Source organism: Oncorhynchus keta, chromosome 13, assembly GCF_023373465.1.
Source record: "Oncorhynchus keta strain PuntledgeMale-10-30-2019 chromosome 13, Oket_V2, whole genome shotgun sequence".
Taxonomy (NCBI): domain Eukaryota; kingdom Metazoa; phylum Chordata; class Actinopteri; order Salmoniformes; family Salmonidae; genus Oncorhynchus; species Oncorhynchus keta.
In genome coordinates this window covers 40,304,314-40,332,224 of record NC_068433.1, presented here as the reverse complement: position 1 = coordinate 40,332,224, position 27,911 = coordinate 40,304,314, and the positions used below count along the sequence as shown (strand labels likewise).

Here is a 27,911-nt window from a genome sequence, read left to right as displayed (position 1 = left end):
AAACAAGAGCCAACACGGGGCAGTCTTCTTCTACCGCTATTTTTCACATTTAATATTGTAATTCGGAGATAACTGCTTTGTTGGCAGCACTGCTGCGTATATTACGGCGTTGTAGTTACATCAACTGCATAACTACGTTTCTTCACTGAAGTTGAATGAACTGCGTGGACAGAGTAAAAACATAACATTCTTCGGTTGATATCGCTGTAAAGTGCGTGAAGGAGTGTATTTGCTATCTGCGCTGCAAAGTATCATCATCAAGGGAACTGTCATCTAACGACACATTAGGAATCAGAGCGGTCGCATCGCCAAAGATGGAAATATTGGACAGTACTGAGTCCTTTTTACACTGGGATAGGAATCTCAGTGAGCTCTCGGAGCCTGGAGAAAACGAACATGTCTTATACAGCACAGTAAGTTTTATATAGGCAAATATTATAAACAATACGCACCATTATTCCACTACCACACTTGTCAATAGCACTTTTCTTATTATTGATTGCCATACCAAGGTTCTCAAGGTTTCACTGGGGTGTTGACGTTAGTGAAAATATGCCATCCAGTTTATTTTCTTTTGTTAGGAATTTCAATTGAGTCTGCTATTTTCAATGCAAACTATGATTCGCCTCTTCATTGCCCTACATCGACCCACCGTGAGTGGGGTAGGTCGATGGGCTAATTGATAAGTTATTCGGTTTGTGGTGAGAGAGTTAATGATGGATGGGAACCAGACACTTACTGTACACTAGGCTGAGACTTTCTCTGCTGTCTATATTTGGTGTGACTGACTACATTTCCGTTACTTCTTCCAATGCCCTAGATTAGTGTACTAGCTGGAATCTTAAAACCTCAGCGAATCCACACCATGCTGATCTTTTATCTGTGTATTGGACCAAGTCCACCCTTCTGCCATCTACACCTTCCTAGTTCCAATGTGCTATAACGTGCACCAGTGTTCTGGCCCCCACCAAAGCCATTGTTCTTAACCCACAACAGGGAACTGTGTCCACAGACCTGCAGAACCGTACAGCCTGTGTGAGTGGTAAATCCCAGGCTTTGTGAGAAGAAACTGTACAGCCTCTGTGTGAGGGAGTAGCAGGCTGTGTGAGTGAGGGAGTAGCAGGCTGTGTGTGGGGGGTGGGTATAATTTGTGGAACGTTCCAACAGGAATCTGTTCCAAAAACTTCGTAAAGTACAAGGTTGACAACAAACAACGCACACAAAGTAGCACGGCCAATCACCTAGCTAACTAGCTGCCGAATAGGCATCAACTCACCACATAGTTTATGTTTAATCTTTGTCTGTTGGTGTGTGTGTGGAGAAAAGTTTGATCATCTCAGATGGCAAGAGAACAGAGCAGGGTCTTTGTTCAAGGCTCCCATGCCCCCCCCTCTCCATTCCTTGGGTTTGAAGCCTACACACACACACACACACACTCTCACTTTCTCTCCCTGGGGTTTGTTGACATGGCATATCTCACAACAATGCCAACTGTTCTCAGCTGCAGAGCAGAGCTCTCACCTCCCCTGTTACTGATTGGTATGTGTGTGTACTCTTGAGACCCCCGTCTGGATCTCCCGTTAGTAAGGAGGGCACATCTCTCTGCGTGTCCCTCCCCCTGGGCACAGACCAACGTTGAATCATCACGTAGGAAGACTGGACGTTGAGCATACATCGGTGCTTTACATTGAAATACAATCATTTTATGCCATTCCGTTTCTATTGATTTATTAAGGCCTGAATTCAATCCAATCACGCCTCGTCTGCAATGCACCCTTTAAAGGCAACACTCCGCATTTGAGGGGGCTGCATATTTCAGCTCAATCCCGGACTAATTCTATTTGTACAATGCTCTCTACGCTACTCATGCATGTCTACTGTTACTCGTGTTTCTTAACACGATAACGCAACTAGTCTTTTTGAGGTGGGAGTCATAACCTCTCCTCTCCACAACAACATATCCCCACCACTCACGTTCCGTACCTAGAAACCCCATCCGCTCTTCATAGATGTCTGCTAGGAGATAGTCAGTCTGAAGGACAGTCACACACTGTCAGATGTTATTTTTTTTATGTTTCATATACCCAGGGCCGATCAGTCCTTAGAAAAACGACAGCGTGATGCTAACACTTACAGTAGCAAAGGCAACTTATAGGACAGACAGTTGGCTGACTTAGGCAGAAAAGCTCATATAGACTTGATGGCAGACACCGATGTGCTTTTTTGCTTACAGAGGAGTTCTCAGAGAGAATGTATCTCTGTCCTAAATATTTACGAAGCGCTACAGTCCGTTTTTTTCCCGCAAACATCTAGAATACGTCGTTGTTCGTTGTCATGCACCCGTGGCCTGTTTTTGGTCTTATTCGTCAAATCCCGTGGTTTAGCCTGTCTAATATCAGACAGCTGCAATATTGCTTTGTTTCTATAATACATTTTACAGACATGATTCATCTTCTCCTGTCTAGGTACAGACATTTTGCGTACAGCCTACATAAACTAATCGAGTAGCAGCCTTGTGTGACGATCAAAGGAGGAGCTCTCTAGGATCTAGTCATAAATCTATGGGTTTATAATACTCGGTCATTATCATCTCTGTGTATATTTTTCCTGCGTACATCGTGGTATTATAAAAGTTGAAGGGAAGTTCCGATGGACGTCCTGACCGCTCTCTCACAGCCCTACTGCGGAACGTACACCTTGGAGACTGGAGACGCAGGCCGTACTGTTAGAGCTACTGAAGGGAACGGAGAAGGCGTCTTTTGTGAATGAGCCATGTCACTACTGAGTCAGTGAGGTCATAGCAGTGATTAGTTAGAGAAAGCCCATTAACAGCTCTGCTCCTTCAGCTCACCCTGCCTAGGCACTCGGATGACAGGAAGTCCCTGGTCTAAGATTCCTACATCTGAAAGCCACCGGCTGCCCACAAGAGAACGTCTGTATGCCCAAAACCAACATGTCTGCCACCCGCCAGGCATGCCTCTGTGTTTGTTCTGTCCATATTTGGAAAGAGTAAGAGCTACAGGAGGGGTCAGGGAGTAGAGATAGGCCTGAATGGGCAGATTGTATTTCTCTGGGTCTGAATACTAAAATTACTTTATAGATATGTTTTGTGTAGTCTATTAACATGTGGGCATGTTCATAACCCATTATGTCTAGGAGTGTTCAGTGGAAACACTATGACTGGTTTAAACTGATCTGTGTTCAGTGTAGTGACGCCAAAGGCAGCAGGATCACCCTGACATGCAGGTTTGGTTATGCAGGTTACTGAAACCTCCCCTGTGGTGTCATGCGAATATTCTCTCTGAGAAAGTTGATCGCCAGAGGACATAAAGTGCAATACATCAATCAGCTCAGAGATGTATTAAGAGGGGGGTAGATGGAGGGTACGGTTGGCAGTCTTATTTTAATAGAGCCCTCTTTCTCTCTCTCAGTATTGTATGTGCCGGTTGGACATGCCGATGAAGGACAGGGCACACACACACACACACACACACTCTGCTAGTCAAACAGAGAGTGGGCGCTCTCATGCTGTGTGTGTGGACAGAGTGATGCCTGTTCTCCACTGGTGCAGGGCAGCCTTATCCTGTGTGGCCCCTCATAACAGGCCGACACCCCCACCTCCTCTCTCTCCCCGCCAGGCTGAAAGGGCCGTCTGTGTGATGTCTGCTGGGAGAGAGGGTCACAGACTGGGACACACACACACATGGCACACGTGTGTGAACGCACAAGCACACATTCACACTCACAACGCCACATTCACTCACTGCCCTAACCCAGTTCAATATCAGCACCTTCATTTCAGGAGAAGATAATTTCCGTGGGAGAGGACATGCACAGATTTGGTGCTGTTTTTGTCTGTGTGTGTATATGTGTGTTTGTGTCAAACATTCATATGAACGGAGTGTGTTAAGCACCGTGTACTTTGCAGATATTAGACAGCCTGTCAATCAGCTTTCTCTGTGATGATGGTGATGTGCTTTGACGTGTGTGGCTATTGTATGTTTGTCCCTGTTCTTGCCCTACCCATGGGCTCGTGTTTATATATAGCTGTGTTTCTGTCATGCCACACCTCTTTCTTTCCTCCCTCTGCATGTCACTGTCAGTTAGTCCTCCCAGGCATGTGAGGCGCTTTGTGATCAGGAACAAATCATATTTCTCTACAGCAGATATTTAGATGTAGTATCATTTACAGTTGAAGTCGGAAGTTTACATACACCTTAGCCAAATACATTTAAACTCCGTTTTTCACAATTCCTGACATTTAATCCTAGTAAACATTCCCGGTCTTAGGGTCAGTTAGGATCACCACTTTATTTTAAGAATGTGACATGTCAGAATAATAGTAGAGAGGATGATTTATTTCAGCTTTTATTTCTTTCATCACATTCCCAGTGGGTCAGAAGTTTACATGCACTCAATTTGTATTTGGTAGCAATGCCTTTAAATAGTTTGCCTTGGGTCAAATGTTTCGGGTAGCCTTTCACAAGCTTCCCACAATAAGTTGGGTGAATTTTGGCCCATTCCTCTTGACAGAGCTGGTGTAACTGAGTCAGGTTTGTAGGCTTCCTTGCTCGCACACGCTTTTTCAGTTCAGCCCACAAATTTTCTATAGGATTGAGGTCCGTGCTTTGTGATGGCTACTCCAATACCTTGACTTTGTTGTCCTTAAGCCATTTTACCACAACTTTGTAAGTATGCTTGGGGTCATTGTCTATTTGGAAGACCCATTTGGCGACCAAGCTTAAACTTCCTGACTGATGTCTTGAGATGTTGCCTCAATATATCCACATAATTTTTCTTCGTCATGATACCATCTATTTTGTGAAGTGCACCAGTCCCTCCTGCAGCAAAGCACCCCCACAACATGATGCTGCCACCTCCGTGCTTCACGGTTGGGATCTTCGGCTTGCAAGCATCTACATTTTTCCTCCAAACATAACGATGGTCATTATGTCCAAATAGTTATATTTTTGTTTCATCAGACCAGAGGACATTTCTCCAAAAAGTACTATCTTTGTCCCCATGTGCAGTTGCAAACCGTAGTCTGGCTTTTTATGGCTTTGGTTTTGGAGCAGTTGCTTCTTCCTTGCTGAGCGGCCTTTCAGGTTATGTCGATCTAGGACTCGTTTTACTGTGGATATAGATACTTTTGTACCTGTTTCCTCCAGCATCTCTACAAGGTCCTTTGCTGTTGTTCTGGGATTGATTTGAACTTTTCGCACCAAAGCACGTTAATCTGTAGGAGACAGAACGCGTCTCCTTCCTGAGCGGGATGACGGCTGCATGATCCCATGGTGTTTATACTTGCGTACTATTGTTTGTACAGATGAACGTGGTACCTTCAGGCGTTTGGAAATTGCTCCCAAGGATAAAACAGACTTGTGGAGGTCTACCATTTCTTTTGATTTTCCCCATGATGTCAAGCCAAGAGGCACTGAGTTTGAAGGTAGGCCTTGAAATGTATCCACAGGTACACCTCCAATTGACTCAAATGATTTCAATTAGCCTATCAGAAGCTTCTAAAGCCATGACATTTTCTGGAATTCTCCAAGATGTTTAAAGGCACACTCAACTTAGTGTATGTAAACTTCTGACCCACTGGAATTGTGATACAATGAATTAAAAGTGAAATAATCTGTAAACAAATGTTGGAAAAATGACTTGTCATGCACAAAGTAGATGTCCTAACCGACTTGCCAAAACTATAGTTTGTTTACAAGAAATGTGGAGTGGTAAATCAGGTTTTAATGACTCCAACCTAAGCGTATGTAAACTTCCCACTTCAACTGTATGTCATGTTGCTTTTCTGTTTTATACAACAGGTGGTTGGTTCTAAGCCTGAATTCTGATTTGGTTAAAACTGCATTCCAGCCCGTGTCTATTCCACAAGGTACCGCCAGCTAAATCCGTGGCGTTAAAATGCCTATTTACTCTGTTTCATCTGACTGTGCAATCCATTGTCTCATCAGCCCAGCCAGGCAATTTCTAAACTTGCTCTCTACTATAAAAACCATTTAGACATTCTCACATTTCTTTTAGACTAACATTTAGCTTTAAACAGTGGAGATTTGTATAAACCTGCATATTCGATCTCCAGATATCCCATAGTAATGTCCCAGTTTAACTCAGCCAGTCGAAATCACGAATCAGGATCATTTATATAGAAAGAACTATCAATAGAAAACAGGTAAAACTGCTAATTTAGTTTGCGGTCTTTCCACTTTCAGTTTGGAAGTGATTGTGTTAGATGTGTTGTTGGTTAGCTCCTCTGAACAAGTGTACTGACGAGAGAGCTCTTTTTCTATGCCAGCCATTAGCTCATTGTTATGGATGTCTCCAAATAAATCTCACTAGAAAACAGCTTAAACAAATGCAAATGCAGCTACTTTTCTGTTATTCTGGCTGCACTGTTTGATGTGACTTTAAGTTAGCCGTAGTTGGCTAGCTTGCAAGCAAGGGATAAAAATGTCGCCATCCTGTATGGCAATGGAACATTTAGAACGAACGGCTCGGTCGTGTCCGTCGATACAGAACAAAAAGACTGAACGACTGGGTCGCGTCTCTGGCAACCGAACCGATGGAACGTACAACCTGCCAGCTTGGGTAGCAACCTTTTTAGTTTTGTGTCAGTGCGAATATATCTTCCAAACACCGGCTTCCTCAGCATTATCACTTAAATAAGCTCCAGGGTGAGGTGCTGTACTGGATATTCTGGTTCTTCAGACAACAGGAAATATTTGCAATACTCAAAACAATAACAATCCCATTAGAAAGATGACCCCCTCGTTTTTTCAGGTGGGTTTTCTCCTTCCTCGCTATGGTGTTGTGTTGGGTGCCTCTTCCTCAAACTTCATAAATCCTTATTGAAGAGAAACCATCCGTGATACTGGAAGGTACCTGTACCATGCTCAACTTCCTGTCGCGTAACCATGGCAACGGCTGCTCTTGGAAACGGCACCTTTTTTTTTGCTTTTCTGGTGCACTACTTTCGACCAGAGTTTCTCCAACCCCTCCACTGTGAAGTCTTCCTCCACACTCCATGTAGCTTTTCTTCTGCTCTGAAGCCAGACATTTATAGTTACTGTAAGGTTGTAATTAGTGTGTGAGTGGGGTCATTACTCCTAACCCACAGCAGCTAGCTGAGCTTCCACACTCTACAGCACAGCTACATTTACACTCACCCTTTCTTTCTTCCCCTCACTTGAGGCCCTGGTTAGCTGTTAACTGGTACTGTGTGTGTCTCTCTCTGTCTCTCTCTCGCTCTCTCTGTGTGTCTCTCTGTGTGTGTCTCTCTCTGTGTGTGTGGTGTCTATGTTTCTCTATAGAGTAGGGCATGGTGTCCCAGCCCTAAAAAGGGAGAGGAGCCAAATCTACCATAGCCTAGTAAGGATATAGTTTGGCCTAGTAATCAGAGTTCTGCAACACGATCCAGTGATTGTACTCGTATTTCCCTGCTCTCTGTGTCGTCTTACCACTGACTTCTGCGTAGCCCTACATTCACTGAAGAACTTCAGTGCCACCGACGCGGTCAGCTACCAAAGACTGCGGGCTCTCCTTCTCCATGGCCGATGTGAGTAAAACATTTAAACGTGTTAACCCTCGCAAGACGGCCGGCCCAGATGGCATCCCTAGCCGCGTCCTCAGAGCATGTGCAGACCAGCTGGCTGGTGTGTTTACGGACATGTTCAATTATTCCCTGTCCCAGTCTGCTGTCCCCACATGCTTCAAGATGGCTACCATTGTTCCTGTTCCCAAGAAAGCAAAGGTAACTGAACTAAATGACTAATGACTTCTGTCTTCATGAAGTGCTTTGAGAGACTAGTCATCCATATTATCACCTCCACCCTAGACCCACTTCAATTTTCTTTTCAGACGATGCAATCGCCATCACACTGCCCTATCCCGTCTGGACAAGAGGAATACCTATGTAAAAATGCTGTTCATTGACTACAGTCCAGCATTTAAAACCCTAGTACCCTCCAAAACTCATCATTAAGCTTGAGACCCTGGGTCTCGAACCTGCCCTATGCAACTGGGTCCTGGACTTCCTGACGGGCCACCCCCAGGTGGTGAAGGTAGGAAACAACATCTCCACTCCGCTGATCCTCAACACTGGTGTCCCACAGGGGTGCGTTCTCAGCCCCATCCTGTACTCCCTGTTCACCCACGACTGCGTGGCCATGCACGCCTCCAACTCAATCATCAAGTTTGCAGACTACACAACAGTAGTAGGCTTGATTACCAACAACGGCGAGACGGCCTACAGGGAGGAGGAGAGGGCAGCTGCACCGCCCACAACCGCAAGGCTCTCCAGAGGGTGGTGTGGTCTGCACAGCGCATCATCTTGGTCAAACTACCTGCCCTCCAGGACACCTACAACACCCGATGTCACAGGAAGGCAAAGAGGACAATAACCACCCGAGCCACTGCCTGTTCACCCCGCGAGGTCAGTACAGGTGAGGTCAGTACAGGTGCATCAAAGCTGGGACAGAGAGATTGAAAAACAGCTTCTATGGCAGGGCCATCACATTGTTAAACAGCCACCACCTGCACAGAGAGGTGGCTGCCTACCTACAGACTTGATATCATTGGCCACTTTAATAAATGGAACACTAGTCACTTTAATAATGCCACTTTAAGAATGTTTACATATCTCACATTACTCATCTCATATGTATATAATAATAAATAAAATAATATGCCATTTAGCAGACGCTTTTATCCAAAGCGACTTACAGTCATGTGTGCATACATTCTACGTATGGGTGGTCCCGGGAATCGAACCCACTACCCTGGCGTTACAAGCGCCATGCTCTACCAACTGAGCTACAGAAGGACCACATGTATATACTGTATACTGTATCCTTCACTATCTATTCTTTACTACCTATTGCATCTAAGCTGCTCTGTCACTGCTCATTCATATATTTTATACTTATATATTCTCATCCCATTCCTTTACTAGATTGTGTGTATTAGGTTTTGTTGTGAATTTTTTTTCGATATTAGGTTTTGTTGTGGACTTGTTAGATATTATCTGTTAGATACTGCTGCACTGTCAGACCTTGAAGCATAAGCATTTGATTGCACTCGCAGTAGCATCTACTAACCATGTGTATGTGACCAATAACATTTGATTTGATTTGAATTTAGAACGAGCCGTTTAGGATTGAATCAGGGCACAGTAGTTTGTGTTTTAATCTTCTTCTTTTTTTATCGCCTAGCACCCATTTCCTGGGCTGTTCACACGTGTTCACTCCATATCCTCCGTCCCTTCCATCTCTCTCACCCGCTCCCTATTTAACCCTATAACCCACTCCTTCCTCTATCCCTGCTTTAGCTCCTCTCTTCCCTCGAGGCCGGGTGGGGGAAGGGACAGCCAAGGGGAACATGCCTGCTCCTGCCCCGTAGTCTAAACACAAAGCTCCTTCACCTCTCTGATCCCTCTGTCTCCCTGCATTTTGACATTGACACCATTTCCCTTATTAGACGATGTCAACCAGAGAGACACGTATTGAGTGCTTTCCAAACAACTTAATACATGAATGATTGAACAAGTTGTTTCTCTCAGCAGGCATGTATAAGCTTTTCGCTGGAAGCCCTTATGCTGAAGGAGACTGTGACTCCATTTAACAACACCCACTACACTTACACAGAGCGAACGCTCGGTCAACAGTTGAAGGACGTCAGTGGGGCAGAGTGACTGCATGGCCGGTCACTGTGTCAGAGCAGGTTTTGGGGTAAAGTTCAATGTCATCGAAGCGGGGTGTGTGAGTTTTGGACTCAATTAAGCTGCCTTGGTAGGAAACCATGGGAGACAGGAAGAGAGAGGGAGATAGAGTTTTCCAGACACTAGTCATCTTCCAGCCTCGTGTGTCTCTCTCTCTCTATCTCTCTCTCTCGTGTTCCCTTCTTCCCTCCCTCCGTCCCTATTTCCATCTCGGATCCTGCTGCTGTAGTCGGACTGTCAGTGGTGCGTGTGACCGATAACACTGTGAGTCACTGTCTGAACTTTGACCCCGAGGATGTTCAACTCATGGGCTCAACGGTCAGTCATTGAAGACGATCTGAGATTCCACAAACAGCAAATTCTATTTGCACCACTTTCACCTACTTTTATTTATTTTTTGCTACTTTTTAAGTCGTCTTTCAAAACCCAACTGCCCTCCCTAAAGCCACGCAGGATACACACTTTCCCATTAAAGTGAACTGCTTTTTCGAAAGCAGTGCACCGTACGGGCAAGAGGGTGCAAGTCACCGGGGGGCGGTGAGAGGACGACGGCTCATAATCAATTATGGAATGAAGCGAATGGAACGGTATCAAGCACACGGAAGAGACGTGTTTGGTGGGTTTGCTATCGTTCCATATGTTCCGTTCCAGCATTTCAGTTAAGGTGCCACCAGCCAGCCGCCTGTGGTGTCAATGTACCCTTTACTACACTAATGGAATTTAGCCATGTCCTTTTATCATGCAGTAGTCCCCCCCCCCGTCTCAATTCACACTACTTCTAGTGATTATCTTCCTGAAACACACAGTGTTGTGGACAGTCTACATATCACACTGGTTAATCATCACTCCCACTGGTATTAGTATCCTGGAGTTACAGACAAACCCTTCCCCCTCTCCTCCACCTCAATCCTATCCCATTAGCATGGTCTCATCGGTCATTCGGACTCTTCACCCTTCACCCTGCTCAAAGGGGGATAACTGGGTCACGTAGCGGCCATTTTTTTGTTGTTGGTTGAAATGAATCGTCACAAACGTTTAAAATGTGAAGAATGCTGCATGAGCTTCAGTGTTCTGTTAATCAAAACAAAAAAAGAACATCTTCTATCCCAATCCTGTTTCTTTGGAGGCTGACCATGGGATTGGATCGTAGCATTGCGTTGGTCCAAAGGATAGGAACACAACCCTGGCTTCAGGTTGGTCCCTTCAGCCCCACCAAACCCCCCAGTCTGAGCCCTGTTTCCAGGCCTCTGCCGTGCCGTCAGCCTTGGTAACCCCCAGATACAGCTGGAGCTCCAGGCCTGGAGTGTGTTTATCCCTGCTGGGAATAACACCAATATAAGCCAACCACAACAGTCAGAACAGGGCCTCAGTCTTTATCGTTGTTGTTTTGAGTTGATCTGTTGAAGACACCCTGTCCTTCCTGCTATCTGAGCCATCAGTCTTAGGGTTTAGAGTGTTAGAACGGGGACGTGCTGACTGTGATTCAATGAGTAATGCTACATGACTAGGTGGCAGGCATCCAAAGCAAGTGTGTGTGTGTGTGTGTGTGTGTGTGTGTGTGTGTGTGTGTGTGTGTGTGTGTGTGTGTGTGTGTGTGTGTGTGTGTGTGTGTGTGTGTGTGTGTGTGTGTGTGTGTGTGTGTGTCATTTATCAGTGAGTCAGTACACAAGGAAGAGTCCAGGGCAAGGTACAGCCTCATGCACACACACACACAAGTAAAATGACCCTTGTGCCCATGCGGGCTGTGCTTGTGTGTGTGAGTAATTTCTTCCCTCTATTGGTGCACATCTGGTTTATGTTTTTCAAGGGAAGGTATTGCGTCATCAATTCCGCCTCTTCCCTTCCCCCGTGCTTGACCGACTTCCTCCCTTAGCCTAAACACACTAAACACACACAAACACACACACATTTATGCCCTGGGGGGGTCAGAAATGACAGACCACCTTCTCATCACCCTCGACTTCAACATTAGCCCCGTGTGTGTGTGTGTGTGTCTGCAGAAACCATCCGTCTACCAGCTGGAGAAGGAGTCAAGAGAGTCAGCTTACAGCCCCTCACCCAAACACCCCTAACAACACCTCTCCCCCCATTACCTCACCCTTCCCTCACGCCCACCCCAGCTGCCTCTGTGCCAGGCCTAAGACCAAAAAGAGGCCTTCCCTCCCATCAGGAGCACCTCTGGTGCAGAGGGAGCCCAGCCCAACGACCCACATCCACCTGCACGACTGGGCCTCACACACCAGCACAACCCCCCCGCCCCAGCCCCCTCCTCCATTTTATGTCCCTTAATAGTCAAGGCAATGACTGAGAGAGGGAGAGGGCTGTGGTTCAGTAGGCCTCGACAGTCTAACCTCTCCCTAGAATACTGCCAGAGCTTCATTCCTCTCTTCCCTTCTCCTCTTCTTCTTCCTCTTGTGAAGCTAGTCAACACTCAACAGTTTGTTCACCATTACCATCATCGTCTCACCAAACCATAACTGTCACACAACACATGATGACAAGGGACAAACATGATGGATAGGGGTGTGTCTGTCGGTGGTTGTCCTGGTAAGGGTCCAGATTTTCTGTGATTTCTGTGTGACAATCGCTGGGGTCGGCTGTTCTGTTGCTAGGAGACGTGAGCGCCAGTGATGGGGTTGTACATTTTCTGTTGGTTATGGATTCGATGTGACGTAGCCAGCAGTCCTTTCTCCTTTACCCTCTTACTTCCTCTTCTATAACCTTCTCTCCCCTCACCTCATTTCTCTTCCAACTTGTCTCCCCCTCTCCCCTCCTCTCTTTTCCCCTCTCCCCTTCCCCCTCTCTACCCCTGCCTACCTCTCTCTCTTCTCCCCTACCCAAACACAGGCCAGATTGCAGGGTGAGACACTTTTTAGACAGTAAACACGAGGCCCATTTTGTGTGTGTGTGTGTGTGTGTGTGTGTGTGTGTGTGTGTGTGTGTGTGTGTGTGTGTGTGTGTGTGTGTGTGTGTGTGTGTGTGTGTGTGTGTGTGTGTGTGTGTGTGTGTTAGAGGTTGACCGATTTAATCGGAATGGACGATTTTAATTAGGGCTGATTTCAAGTTTTCATAACAATCGGTAATCTGCATTTTTGGACACCGATTATGGCCGATTACATTGCACTCCATGAGGAGACTGCGTGGCAGACTGACTACCTGTTATGCGAGTGCAGCAAGGAGCCAAGGTAAGGTGCTAGCTAGCATTAAACGTATCTTATATAAAACAATCAATCTTAACATAATCACTAGTTAACTACACATGGTTGATAATATCGCTAGTTTATCTAGCTTGTCCTGCGTTGCATATAGTCGATGCAGTGCTTGTAAATTTATCATTGAATCACAGCCTACTTCGCCAAATGGGTGATTTAACAAGCACATTTGCCAAACAAACATTGTCGTTGCACCAATGTGTACCTAACCATAAACATCAATGCCTTTGTTAAAATCAATACACAAGTATATATTTTTAAACCTGCATATTTAGTTAATATTGCCTGCTAACATTAATTTATTTTAACTAGGGAAATTGTGTCACTTCTCTTGCGTTCTGTGCAAGCAGAGTCAGGGTATATGCAGCAGTTTGGGCCGCCTGGCTCGTTGCGAACTGTGTGAAGACCATTTCTTCCTAACAAAGGCCGTAATTAATTTGTCAGAATTGTACATAATTATGGCATAACATTGAAGGTTGTGCAATGTAACAGCAATATTTAGACTTAGGGATGCCACCCGTTAGATAAAATACAGAACGGTTCCGTATTTCACTGAAATAATAAACATTTTGTTTTCGAAATGATAGTTTCCGGATTTGACCATATTAATGACCTAAGACTCATATTTCTGTGTGGTACTATATTATAATTAAGTCTATGATTTTATATTTCAAATCAAATCAAATAAAATTTTATTTGTCACATACACATGGTTAGCAGATGTTAATGCGAGTGTAGCGAAATGCTTGTGCTTCTAGTTCCGACAATGCAGTAATAACCAACAAGTAATCTAACTAACAATTCCAAAACGACTGTCTTATACACAGTGTAAGGGGATAAAGAATATGTACATAAAGATATATGAATGAGTGATGGTACAGAGCAGCATAGGCCAAATACAGTAGATGGTATCGAGTACAGTATATACATATGAGATGAGTATGTAAACAAAGTGGCATAGTTAAAGTGGCTAGTGATACATGTATTACGTAAGGATGCAGTAGATGATATAGAGTACAGTATATACGTATGCATATGAGATGAATAATGTAGGGTATGTAACATTATATTAGGTAGCATTGTTTAAAGTGGCTAGTGATATATTTTACAACATTTCCCATCAATTCCCATTATTAAAGTGGCTGGAGTTGAGTCAGTGTCAGTGTGTTGGCAGCAGCCACTCAATGTTAGTGGTGGCTGTTTAACAGTCTGATGGCCTTGAGATAGAAGCTGTTTTTCAGTCTCTCGGTCCCAGCTTTGACGCACCTGTACTGACCTCGCCTTCTGGATGATAGCGGGGTGAACAGGCAGTGGCTCGGGTGGTTGTTGTCCTTGATGATCTTTATGGCCTTCCTGTAACATCGGGTGGTGTAGGTGTCCTGGAGGGCAAGTAGTTTGCCCCCGGTGATGCGTTGTGCAGACCTCACTACCCTCTGGAGAGCCGTACGGTTGAGGGCGGAGCAGTTGCCGTACCAGGCGGTGATACAGCCCGCCAGGATGCTCTCGATTGTGCATCTGTAGAAGTTTGTGTGCTTTTGGTGACAAGACGAATTTCTTCAGCCTCCTGAGGTTGAAGAGGCACTGCTGCGCCTTCTTCACGATGCTGTCTGTGTGAGTGGACCAATTCAGTTTGTCTGTGATGTGTATGCCGAGGAACTTAAAACTTACTACCCTATTTGATAGAGCCGTCTGACTGAGCGGTGGTAGGCACCAGCATATGGTCTCACAAGATGTCTGAGGATCTCATCTCGGTACCTAATGACAGTCAGGCTACCTCTGGCGAGTACATGGATGGCTGTGTGGCCCCCCAAAGAAATGCCACCCCACACCATGACTGACCCACCGCCAAACCGGTCATGCTGGAGGATGTTGCAGGCAGCAGAACGTTCTCCACGGCGTCTCCAGACTCTGTCACGTCTGTCACATGTGCTCAGTGTGAACCTGCTTTCATCTGTGAAGAGCACAGGGCGCCAGTGGCGAATTTGCCAATCTTGGTGTTCTCTGGCAACTGCCAAACGTCCTGCACTGTGTTGGGCTGTAAACACAACCCCCACCTGTGGACGTCGGGCCCTCATACCACCCTCATGGAGTCTATTTCTGACCGTTTGAGCAGACACATGCACATTTGTGGCCTGCTGGAGGTCATTTTGCAGGGCTATGGCAGTGTTCCTCCTGCTCCTCTTTGCACAAAGGCGGAGGTAGTGTTCCTGCTGCTGGGTTGTTGCCCTCCTACGGCCTCCTCCAAGTCTCCTGATGTACTGGCCTGTCTCCTGGTAGCGCCTCCATGCTCTGGACACTACGCTGACAGACACAGCAAACCTTCTTGCCACAGCTCTCATTGATGTGCCATCCTGGATGAGCTGCACTACCTGAGCCACTTGTGTGGGTTTTAGACTCCGCCTCATGCTACCACTAGAGTGAAAGCACCGCCAGCATTCAAAAGTGACCAAAACATCAGCCAGGAAGCATAGGAACTGAGAAGTGGTCTGTGGTCACCACCTGCAGAACCACTACTTTATTGGTGGTGTCTTGCTAATTGCCTATAATTTCCACCAGTTGTCTATTCCATTTGCACAACAGCATGTGAAATTTATTGTCAATCAATGTTGCTTCCTAAGGGGACAGTTTGATTTCACAGAAGTGTGATTGACTTGGAGTTACATTGTGTTGTTTAAGTGTTCCCTTTTATTTTTTTGAGCAGTGTACATTTTTTGAGCCCAACATTAATGACATTTAAGTCATTTAAGTGGACAGTTTGATTTCACAGAAGTGTGATTGACTTTCCCTTAATTTTTTTGAGCAGTATATATATATATATAAATATAAATCGGGCGATTTGAATTGGTATCGGCTATTGTTCGTCCTCCAATAATCGGTATCGGCGTTGATTAATCATAATCGGTCGACCTCTAGTGTGTGTGTTAATATAAACAGACTAACTAAACACACACACACACACCAGGCCTGTTAGAGGATTACAGAGAGACATGCCTGAAAAGTATCTGAAGTCCTACCCCTTATATATGCCCACATGGCTCCTTATGGAGAGTTGGGAGTCATACAGTAGTATGTGTGTGTATATGAGTTGTTTGGGTACTATTTAAGACATGTGTACAGGACTGAGTGTTTCCTATGGTGGTTTAGAGTATATAGAGCCATATAGGGAAACTACTATGGTATAACTGGGTGTGTAACGGGATGTTTAGCGTGTAGAGTCGGGTTAAAGAGGTCACTCCGACTCTACTGTAGTCGGTCCACTGGACAGACTTGCATTTGTATGGAGTTCCCTTCCAGCTGTACATGTAAAAAATGGTATAAGTGGAAAAAGAGCGGAAAGAACATTCCAATGGCGAGTGGTCAGTTTTGTCTCTCTCCCTCGCTCGCTCGCTCTCTCTTTCTCTGTCTTGGCCTGAATCAGACTGTAACTTGAACCCACATGCCTGGCCTCCTGCCATCTCTACCCTTCTCTCCTTGCGCTCCCTCTCTCCTTGTCCTCCCTCTCTCTTTCTTTCTCGCTCCGTCCCCCTCTCCTTACTCCTTTCACATTCTCCAGGGAGAGTTCATCACTTTTTCCGCCTGCTGTCTTCTCTTTTCCTATTTGTCATTCCGCCCTTTTCCCCTGAATGTTGCTCTCTGTTTTCCAACTAGATGATATCCATGAAGTGTTTTCTCTGCCCACTCTCTGAGATGCTACCAAGACACATTTTCTAGAAGCTTCCTGTCCCCCGCTGTAGCATTTTAGAGACCGGCCCTCTCTGACTAATATTCCTATTGGCTCAGGACTGTGAGTTCTGCCCGGAGACAGAACTCTAGTCTAGAGCAGGTGAAGGTTATTAGTTATGCATGTACTTCCAAGGAACTGAACTTGGGGTGGAATCAGGACAATAACGTAACTGTTTGGCTGACTCAGTGGTTTCCAGCACACTGCAGTACAACCTGAACGGTTGTCTCCAAATCCTACGGAGTAATGCTTCTTAGCATTACTGTGAAATCTGTAGGCCTATTAGTTTTTTAATAACGTGCGTACTTTAAATGCCTCTGGTGTTTGTCTTATTAGTTTTAAACATGAAGTTAAAGACGGCTTTTTTTTTACCTTCTAAACAGCTGTGGAAGTTGTTGTGAGTGAAAAGGCCTTTGTTTCACGAGGTTGTTGTCTCTGTGGGTGTTTTTGGTAATGAGCAACACATTGAAACATCACTCCCTCCCTCCTACCCTGTCCTCAGCTCTACAGTAGCACTGTTCCCTACTGTACAACATCATCCCCACTCTCTGACACACACACACACACACACGCGCGCAGGCAAACATACAGACACACGCACACATTATATGTCTATGGAGATATATAGCAGTGGGGGTACAGGATGGGAGTATATGGAGATATATAGCAGTGGGGGTATAGGATGGGAGTATATGGAGATATAGGCTAAACTAAGGTCCCCTGACACTTTTACAGATGTAGGGTCTTAATTTGATCATCCTGTTGCAGGAGAACTTTGCAGGAGTGCAGGAAATTCAAAACGTGTAGTGTATCTTGGGTTTAAAAAGTCTTCTGAAGTTTGTAATTTCCACTTTAAAATGAAAGACTTGATTTGCCCTTATTTGCCCTTACTAAAAATGTATTAACCCATAATGTCCATGAATTATAATCCACATAATTCACATTTCCTGTTTCTGAAGGATTATTTTCCTGCTATAGCAAACTGTCTCGAATTAAGACCCCACATCTGTAATGCAGTTCATTACAAGTCCAGAACACAAAACTCTGTTACATGTAATCTATCCAGCGGTCTGAGTCAAAAATGGTTGACCTTCTCAGTGACAGAAATTGTACACCAGAAAGAGCATTTCTGTACACCAGAAAGAGCATTTCTGTACACCAGAAAGAGCGTTTCTGTACACCAGAAAGAGTGTTTCTGTACACCAGAAAGAGCGTTTCTGTACACCAGAAAGAGCGTTTCTGTACACCAGAAAGAGCGTTTCTGTACACCAGAAAGAGGGTTTCTGTCTCTTTCTGTACACCAGAAAGAGTGTTTCTGTACACCAGAAAGAGCGTTTCTGTACACCAGAAATTATCCTTGTCATCCCACCACGGGTTAAATTCAGGGGAAAATGGGTATGACGCTACAAGCTAGGGACACCTGTATTTAGGGAGTTTCTCCTATTCTTCTCAGCAGATCCTTTTCTCTGTCTGGTTGGATGGGTAGAGTTGCTGCACAGGTATTTTCTGAGATGTTAGATCGGGTTCAAGTCCGGGCTCTGGATGGGCCACTCAAGGACATTCAGAGACTTGTCCCGAAGCCACTCCTGCATTGTCTTGGCTGTGTGCTTAAGGTCATTGTCCTGTTGGATAATGAACCTTCACCCCAGTCTGAGGTCCTGAGCACTGTGGAGCAGGTTTTCATCAAGGATCTCTCTCTGTACTTTGCTCCGATCATCTTTACCTCGATCCACACTAGACTCCTAGTCCCTGCCGCTGAAAAACATCCCCACAGCATAATGCTGCCACCACCATGCTTCACCGTAGGGATGGTACCAGGCTTCCTTCAGATGTCATGCTTGGCATTCTGGCCAACGAGTTCAATCTTGGTTTCATCAGACCAAAGAATCTTGTTTCTCATGGTCTGAGAGTCTTTAGGTGCCTTTTGTCAAACTCCAAGCTGGCTGTCATGTGCCTTTTTTACTGAGGAGTGGCTTCCGTCTGGCCACTCTACCATAAAGGTCTGATTGGTGGAGTGCTCTAGGAAGACTCTTGGTGGTTCCAAGCTTAGTCCATTTAAGAACGATGGAGGCCACTGTGTTCTTGAGAACCTTCAATGCATTTTGGTAGTCTTCCCCAGATCTGTACCTCGACACAATCCTGTCTCGTAGCTTTATGAACAATTCATTCGACCTCATGGTTTGGTTTTTGCTCTGACATGCACTGTCAACTATAGACAGGTGTGTACCTTTCCAAATCATATCCAATCAATTGTATTTACCACACGTGGACTCCAACCAAGTTGTAGAAACATCTCAAGGATGATCATTGGAAACAGGATGCACCTGTGCTCAATTTTGAGTCTCATAGCAAAGGTTCTGAATACTTATGTAAATAACATATTTCGGTTTCATTTGATACATTTGCAAAAATGTCTAAACCTGTTTTCACTTTGTCATTATAGGGTCCTGTGTGTAGATTGCTGAGTGTTTTATTTATTTAATCCATTTAGAATAGAATAAAGCAGTAATGTAACAAAAAGTGGAAGAAGTCAAGGGGTCGGAATACTTTCTGAAGGCACTGAGGGCGGAGAGAGGAAGAAACATTGGACAGCTGAGGTTGAGAGGCCTGTCCTAACCTGTCCCAAGCAGTGACGAGAGATGAGTTTTCAGGTCACGTCAAGAAAGGAAGACTGGAAGGAATGTGCATGGAGGAATGCTCTGAGGGTAGGATCGGGGGGATGGAAGGAAGAAAGAATGGAGGAGAAGTGGAGAAGATGGCTGCCGGCCTTGGCCTTTACTCAAAACGTCTCACCGCATTGAGAGATGGGAGGATGAGATATGGCCGCTCTGATTGGTTGGAGCCATATCAGCCTCTATTGCCACTGGAGGAGAGGGGATGTTATAGCTCTGTGATTGGCTGTTTGTTGCTGGCCAGGGGGGGGGCTTTTCCTCAAAGGAAAGTGCTGTTAGCCATTAAATAGCTTTTATAGGCAGTAATTACAGACTAGGTACAGGTATATGCTATAATAATTATATGGTGTAATAACTAGACAGTGTGATGACTAGATGGTATCATGTCTGTGTCCGTCTGTGCTCTTAGCCTTAAGTCTGTTTCGCATGTCTTTTGTCAGTCTCATTAACATCAGTCTGTCATTAAAATCTCGCCCCCCCCCTCCCCCCTTAACAGCACTTCACAGACCTCCTGGATGACTTTTCCCAGGATGCTTTGCTGGGCCAGCTGCTGAGCGACCCCTTCCTCTCCGGCCGGGAAGGAGAGGCCATGGACGAGGGGGATGATTTCACCCCGTCCTCCCCGCTGCCGCCCCACATCCAGGCGGAGCACTCCTACTCCCTGTGTGGGGACTCCCGGCCCCAGTCGCCCGTCTCACATCTGCCTGGGGAGCAGGGGAGCGATGCAGGTGAGAGGGGGACGGCAGAGTGAGGAAAGAGCGGAGTGTTTTGGGCCTCAGTGGCAGTTGTAGATTGCATGCCGTATTGTAATGTGTGGACTATCTACGGCGTCTATAAAAAGAAGAGGGTGGCAATACAGACATATGTGGAGATGTGTACATTCAGTGCCGCACAAGACCCGAACAATACGTACAGTATCTAATGTAAGTGACAGTGTTGATGCCGACGTGTCTCTTTCTATTAGAATCAGATGATGAGGATTGGTCCCTGGAGCAGGAGGAACAGATGGAGGTGTTGCTGTGTGACCCTCCAGCCCTGCTGCCCACCCTAACCCTCTCCCTGGCCCCTGAGGGCCACATCACTGAGGCCCCGGCCCCACCAGCCCCCAAGCCCAACCCACAGACCGCCACACAGGGCAAGGCCAGCAAGGTAATAGGACGTCTAGAGTCACAGCACATGCAGACAGGCCCACAATGCACGCGTGTAACGTCCCTCTCTGCTCTCTGATTGTCTAGGCGAAGGAGATTGGTGAGATCCAGATCAAACTGGAGCCTCATGAAGTGGACCAGTTCCTCAACTTGTCTCCTAAAGGTGAGACCTGACACACACCATATCGTACTGCCACACTACTCATAACCTCTCTGTATGTAGTCCCCAGACCTGTGGGTCAAATATACGTGTCAAATACTGTGCCAACTCTTTCCACCTCATTAAATAACATAACATATGCCATTTAGCAGACACTTTTATCCACAGCGACTTAGTCATGTGTGCATACATTTTGAAGGTAAATCAAGCACATTTGAAGTATTTGACCATGTATATGGTATGTACAAAATATTTGTTTTAAATACAAACGCTTTGACGAAGGTCGGGAGGCCGATACGTAAGCCTATTAAAGAGCAGTGATACTATCCAGAGCAGTGATACTATCCAGAGCAGTGATACTATCCAGAGCAGTGATACTATCCAGAGCAGTGATACTATCCAGAGCAGTGATACTATCCAGAGCAGTGATACTATCCAGAGCTGTGTGTGGGTTTCTTTTTTTTATTTTTTAAATACAAACGAAACATGTGAAGTGTTGGTTTCATGAGCTAAAAATAAAAGATCCCAGAAATTACCATACGCACAAAAACCTTATTTCTCTAATTTTGTGCACAAATTTGTTTACATCCCTGTTAGTTTACCGCTGCCAAGATAATCCATCCACCTGACAGGTATGGCATAATCAAGAAGCTGATTAAACGGCGTGATCATTACACAGGTGCACCTTGTGCTGGGGACAATAAAAAGCCACTCTACAATGTGCAGTTTTGTCACATAACACAATGCCACAGATGTCTCAAGTTTTGCAATTGGCATGCTGACTGCAGGAATTTCCACCAGAGCTGTTGCTAGAGAACGGAATGTTAATTTCTCTACCATATGCAGCCTCCAACGTTGTTTTAGAGAATTTGGCAGTGCGTTTGCTGATGTCAACGTTATGAACAGAGTGCCCCATGGTTGTGGTGGGGTTATGGTATGTGCAGGCGTAAGCTACGGACAACAAACACAATTGCATGTTTATCGATGGCAGTTTCAATGCACAGAGATACCGTGATGTGATCCTGAGGCCCATTGTTGTGCCATTCATCCACCGCCATCACCTCACGTTTGAGCATGATAATACACGGCCCATATTGCAAAGATCTGTACACAATTCCTGGAAGTTGAAAATGTCCCAGTTCTTCCATGGCCTGCATACTCACCAGACACGTCACCCATTGAGCATGTTTGGGATGCTCTGGATCGACGTGTACGACAGTGTGTTCGGATTCCTGCCTATATCCAGCAACTTCGCACAGCCATTGAAGAGGAGTGGGACAACATTCCACAGGCCACAATCAACAGCCTGATCAACTCTATGCGAAGGAGATGTGTCATACTGCATGAGGCAAATGGTGGTCACATCAGATAATGACTGGTTTTCTGATCCATGCCCCTACCTTTTTTTTAAGGTATCTGTGACCAACAGATGGATATCTATATTCCCAGTCATGTGAAATCCATAGATTAGGACCTAAGAAATGTATTTTGTGTTGACTGATTCCCTTATATGAACTGTAACGCAGTAAAATCTTAAGTTGTTGCGTTCTATATTTTTGTTCAGTATAGTTGTTATGCAGGCGGATCAGTGTTGTGCTGCTCTGAGGACCCCTTCTAGCCACTGATGGATAATGTTGACATTAAGTACAATCCAATGTGTAAAGTCTGTAAATGTTAGTGTTGATAATCTCCAGAGAACGTTTGCAAGTGTGTAACCTGTTTGTGTGTGTTTCCCCTCACAAGGTCTGGAGTCTCTGCAGATGCCACCCACCCCTCCCTCCTCCCACGGCAGTGACTCCGAGGGCAGTCAGAGCCCGGTACACGCCAGCACCCCCCAGAGCCCCTCCACCCCCTCCTCTCCCCTCAGCCCTGCGCCCTCCCAGGCCGGCCTCAAGGTGTCTCAGCGCACACCCTCCTCCCTCTCCAACTCCCCTCTTCTCACCGCCCCACACGTAGGTACAGCACAGACTGGGGACCAGTGATTCACTGAAAAGATACAGGGACCCTGTTGGCAGAATATGAATCCTTCCATCCTTCCTTCAGGTGATCACTGATCTGAGAGAGATTGGATAAGTTAATGCGAGGTTATCACCGTATTGCGTTCACCAATCCAACCTGGTCAGATCAGTGACAACCTCCATGAAACTTAAGGAATGAGCGATGGAACTATTCAGAGAACAGATACTGGGAAGTCACTGAAGTAAGATACAGTATGTCAGTTTATCTGATGGGCTCTGATGACACCCCCCCTGTAGAAGTTGCAGGGCTCTGGCCCTCTCCTGCTGACAGAGGAAGAGAGGAGAACCCTGGTTGCCGAGGGTTACCCTGTTCCCACCAAGCTGCCCCTGTCCAAGGCGGAGGAGAAAGCCCTGAAGAAGATACGCAGGAAGATCAAGAACAAGGTGGGACTTGGGGATTACGATTTCTGGTTTGAAATGTCAAACAATAGTTAGGAACATAAGTAGAAATGCAACATGCATCAATTTCAATGATTTTACTCAGTTAAGAGTTCATTTATGAAAATCAGTCAATTGAAATAAATCAATTAGGCCCTATTCTTAATTTCACATGACTGGGCAGGGCCGCAGCCATGGATGGGCCTGGGAAGGGCGTAGACCCATCCACTTGGGAGCCTGACCCACCCACTGTGGAGCCAGGCCCAGCCAATCAGACTGAGTTCTTCCCCACAAAGGGCTTTAAAACAGACAGAAGTTGTCCTCAGTTTCATTAGCTCTCTGGGTGGCTGGTCTCAGATGATCCCGCAGGTGAAGAAGCAGTATGTGGAGGTCCTGGGCTGGCACGGTTACAAGTGGTCTGCAGTTTTGAGGCTGGTTGGACATACTGCCAAATTCTATAAAATGACGTTGGAGGCGGCTTATGGTAGAGAAATTAACATTCAGTTTTCTTGAAAGAGCGCTGGTGGACATTCCTGCAGTCGGCATGCCAAATGCACACTCTCTCAAAACTTGAGACATCTGTGGCATTGTGTTTTGTGACAGAACTGCACATTTTAGAGTGTCCTTTTATTGTCCCCAGCACAATGTGCACCTGTGTAATGATCATGCTGTTTAATCAGCTTCTTGATATGCCACAACTGTCAGGTGGATGGATTACCTCGGCAAAGGAGAAATGCTCACTAACAGGGACGTAAACAAATTTGTGCACAACATTTGAGAGAAATCAGCTTTTTAATGCGTATGGAACATTTCTTGTATCTTTTATCATGAAGCATGGTACCAACACTTTACATGTTGCGTTTATATTTTTGTTGACTATATTCTGTATACAGTGGGGTCTAAAATGATTGACGCCCTTGATGACGATCAGCAATAATGACTGTATATGTTGTTTTTAAATACTGAGACATTGTATTCTCATTCAGGATTATAAATATAATTATTTTATACAGTCATTATTGGTCTTTATCAAGGGTGACAATCATTTCCGACCCCACTGTGTATATATTTATCTTTAATACTTTCTATTTCTGCCTGTGCCCGACATGCAATAACACACTTCAAGAGTGATACATTTACATTAAAGTGACACTTCCGTGAGCCATGACTTGGCGTAATTTCAACACCCTTTCTTTCAGATCTCCGCTCAAGAGAGCCGCAGAAAGAAGAAGGAGTACATGGACGCCCTGGAGAAGAAGTGAGTCTTTTGTGATGTTCTCATTCAGCGTGAAATTAAATGTGTTGCTTTGGGGATGCGTTTTTTTGTTTGTTTGTCCTTCTATTTCTTTGGTAATTCATTTGCATCATGATCAAATGCTATAGATAAATACTTTATTAAGACAAGTCATAAAACTCAAAAGTGCTTTAAACACGTACAGCAGTAACTTCTGTCAAGGCATTGTGTCCCCTGGTTATTCCTTCTACCTGTCACTGATCTTGTAGTTCCCCCTTTTGTCCACAGGGTGGAGAACTGCTCCAATGAGAACAGCGAGCTGCGCAGGAAACTGGAGAATCTGGAGTGTACCAACAAGTAAGAGACGTACATTATATAGTGCTGCAGGGTATGTTTCGTGCTTCATCCTCTCCTACATTATTAATCCAACCTTGTAAAATGTATCACACAGTTCGTTGAGTCGAACGGAGCGTGATGTTTAGTTGTGTTTTCATGTGTTTGTGCACGAATACACACCGTGTAACATTGTCTGTGAAGTCACATGTTAGTCCAGTGACGTGTATAATTCTCTGCTGTTCTTTTCAGCTGTGTGTGTGTGAGAATGCGCGTGTGTGAGAATGCGCGTGTGAGAATGCGCGCCTGTGTATTGTCTTCGGCGGGGTGTGTGTCTATGACTAAGCTCTCCACTCCCCCCATCCCCTCTACCCTCATGCCCTCTCCCTTTCCCCCCTCTCTCCCCTCGTCACCTCTCCCTAGGACTCTAATACAACAGCTGCACTCTCTGCAGGCGGTGGTGGCAGGGAAGGTTCCCCGCTCCTGCAAAGTCACTGGCACCCAGACCTCCTCCTGCCTCATGGTGAGACTCCCCAACACAACGCTCAGCCCTGTGTGTGTGTGTGTGTGTGTGTGTGTGTGTGTGTGTGTGTGTGTGTGTGTGTGTGTGTGTGTGTGTGTGTGTGTGTGTGTGTGTGTGTGTGTGTGTGTGTGTGTGTGTGTGTGTGTGTGTGTGCGTGCGCATTTGTGTTTCATATTGATTGGATAACCTTTTGCTTTTCATTTTATATAACTCCTGCATGCTCTGTGTGTCAGCTGTTGTGGGCAGACTATCTTGTCCTTTTCATGTAAATGCATGACTTTGGAGCCTACTAACATATCGGGGGTGTGTGTCTAGGTAGTGGTGCTGTGCTTCGCTGTGTTCCTAGGGAGTTTCTACCCCAGCCTGGGTCCCTGCTCCTCCATCACAGAGACTGGCCTCTCCAGAGACATGACCATGCAGGAGTCTTACACAGCTACAGGTACTGTACACACACACACACACACACACACACTCAGTCAGTCATACGTTGCACATTCATGTTTCATGGATTAATGCTGATCTTTTTATAGTGTGTGTATGCGAGCGAGGCATTAGCTCTGAATCTCTAAGTGCTGAGGGACTAGCAGTGTTCTGTAATCCTACCAGTCACACACGCACACACACACACACACCTTTTTTTGAGTGTTTTGGCGTGGCCTCCTGGAAGAGTGTACACTTGAATGTCGTCGTTTCCCATTCAGCGGGACTGTCATTAGCATGATTAAGCTGCAATGCAGCCATTTTAATGATGACTGATCTTTGCTCCCCCTGCCGCTCTTCTCCCTCCCACACACAGCCTGTTTGCCACAGAGCCCAGTATCAGTGTTGCTGGCAGTCCGCCCTACAGTAGAACAATCTGGATGTAGGCTATGTACAGAGCAAGGTTTACTGTTGGTAGGGTTGGGTTGTTTTTTTTTTTGTGTGTAATCCTTTTCATAAGACTTCATTTGTAAAATCTTGTTAAGAGGGCTGCAGGGATGTAGGATTGCATTAGTAGTAGACTTGATCATATCAAAGGATTATACCATCCCTAAAAACCAAAAGACATTTCAACAAGGAAATATGTAAAAGATTAAGGTAGGCATGTCATTGAGTACTTTCTCCTTTCTGGACATGATGTGATCAGATGTGTGTTTAAAAAAAAAAAAATTTAATATAGATTTTTTTTACCCATGATCCTTCACAGTGAAGTCCAGGAGCCTGCTGTCCTATGAGGAGAGAGGGCTGGACGAGCCACACCTTCTGGGTCTGGGCGGGGACTATCCTGACCAGTTGGAGAGGCCCACGGTCGTCATGGCAGCGTGGCGCTCTGAGAAAAAGCAGCAGAAAGGGGAGGAGTCACACCGTGCTGAGACACGCTCACCTTTCAACAACAGTGATGCGAATCCACAGAAACCCCTGCTATTAGACCTACACAGGTAACACACACACACACACACACACACACACTTCTGGTAGGCGATGATATCAGAGACTGTATGGGACAGAAAAACTGTTTTTGACACGATTCTGGGGTATTGATGCCAGTAAAAGTCTAGTACTGTAGTTTCTTATTGGTTCGTCTCTCTTCTTCTGCTTCAGGTCTCTAGAGCAGAGGGTGAACGACAGCACTAAAATCATAGAGCTGGAGAGGACGGTCAACGAGACGTCATAGGGCTCTACCTCTGACCCCTCACCCCTGACCTTCGGCCTTCCCTCTGCAGGCGCAGGAGAAGGAGGCTCTCTGTATTTATAGAATCCTTTTTTTGATATCTTTATTATTTTATCGTATGTAGTTGTTCTTTTTATATTGTGTTTTTATTCCATTCCAATAGTACCACCGCCTCTGATATATTTTTGTGTTCATGCTTTGTTTTTATTTTGCCTTATTTGCTTTACTTCTTTATATATTTGATGACATCCTTTGCTCTGGCCATTATGCTCTGTTACATTTGAGTGAGTGGTATTTCGTTCTGTATCTCTATGGTGATATTCCCCTTCATGTGATGGTGGCGTTATGAGAATGGGGCCGCAGAGCTCTGTGAATACTCGACAGTCTTCTTCACAGTAATGGGGCTTTCTATCTCAAATGCTATTTCCTTTCCGTATTGGTTTCCTGTCGATTTTTGTCAGGATGGATTCAGAATAGCACACTGTGTCCTTAAATATGAGTATCTGTCAAAAGCCAAAGGTCTTTGTAGCGAACCCTATTTTTGTAAATGTAAATAATAACAATGTAATAGTCAGCCTACATGTGTGCGGTCAGTAAAAACAATGTTGACGGACTTTGATCGATGGTTGGATGTTGAGACAATCAAGCTTTATAATACAGCGTTATGACACAGTACTTTTTATACCGGATAAATGTGTGTAGGGAATGTGTTGTTTCCTAAACTACGATACGTTCTTGCTGGAGAAAACACAACGGTGGCCTTATGAAATGTAATGAACCACTATGAGGTTTCTGCTAGTCTCATGGTCTCCGTACCACCTGCGCTGTCTCACACAGATGAATAGAGCCATTCGCGCCTTCCCCATTGGCCTGCACCCTGCCGTCAATCCACTCGTACTGTGTCCCCAAAGAGTCCATTGTCATTCTTATTTATTGTATATAAACTGTTGAGTCACATTTTTGCCTCCACAGGACCTATATTAGTCTTTTATGGGTTCTGTCCTTCTTGGTTTTTGATTAAAACAAATAAATATTTTCCGTAGTAAAAGCATCAACTGCCGTGTAAGATTGTCCTGCTTTGAAGTGTGCTTGAAGTCATGTGCTGTGTGTTTGAGACTGCAAGCACGCATA

At 45.3% G+C, this 27,911-nt stretch overlaps 1 protein-coding gene across 1 annotated transcript; it reads left to right on the top strand.

Annotated features, from left to right (window-relative positions):
• The first annotated feature begins 56 nt into the window (after nt 1–56).
• LOC118392331 (cyclic AMP-responsive element-binding protein 3-like protein 2) lies at nt 57–27,835 on the top strand. Its single transcript, XM_035784241.2, has 12 exons — nt 57–413; nt 19,832–20,063; nt 20,300–20,484; nt 20,571–20,646; nt 22,387–22,595; nt 22,899–23,045; nt 24,239–24,297; nt 24,562–24,630; nt 25,030–25,129; nt 25,445–25,568; nt 26,316–26,547; nt 26,711–27,835. The coding sequence occupies exons 1-12, from the start codon at nt 315–317 to the stop codon at nt 26,781–26,783; spliced, it is 1,605 nt and encodes a 534-aa protein (XP_035640134.1). The 5' UTR covers nt 57–314; the 3' UTR covers nt 26,784–27,835.
• The last annotated feature ends 76 nt before the right edge of the window (nt 27,836–27,911 follow it).

Excerpts from the sequence above, each read along its gene's own strand:
- LOC118392331 (XM_035784241.2), top strand. The coding sequence starts at position 315 with ATGGAAATATTGGACAGTACTGAGTCCTTTTTACACTGGGATAGGAAT. Across the intron at positions 25,130-25,444 it reads AGACCTCCTCCTGCCTCATG|GTAGTGGTGCTGTGCTTCGC; the intron begins GTGAGACTCCCC and ends GTGTGTGTCTAG. Across the intron at positions 26,548-26,710 it reads CTGCTATTAGACCTACACAG|GTCTCTAGAGCAGAGGGTGA; the intron begins GTAACACACACA and ends CTTCTGCTTCAG.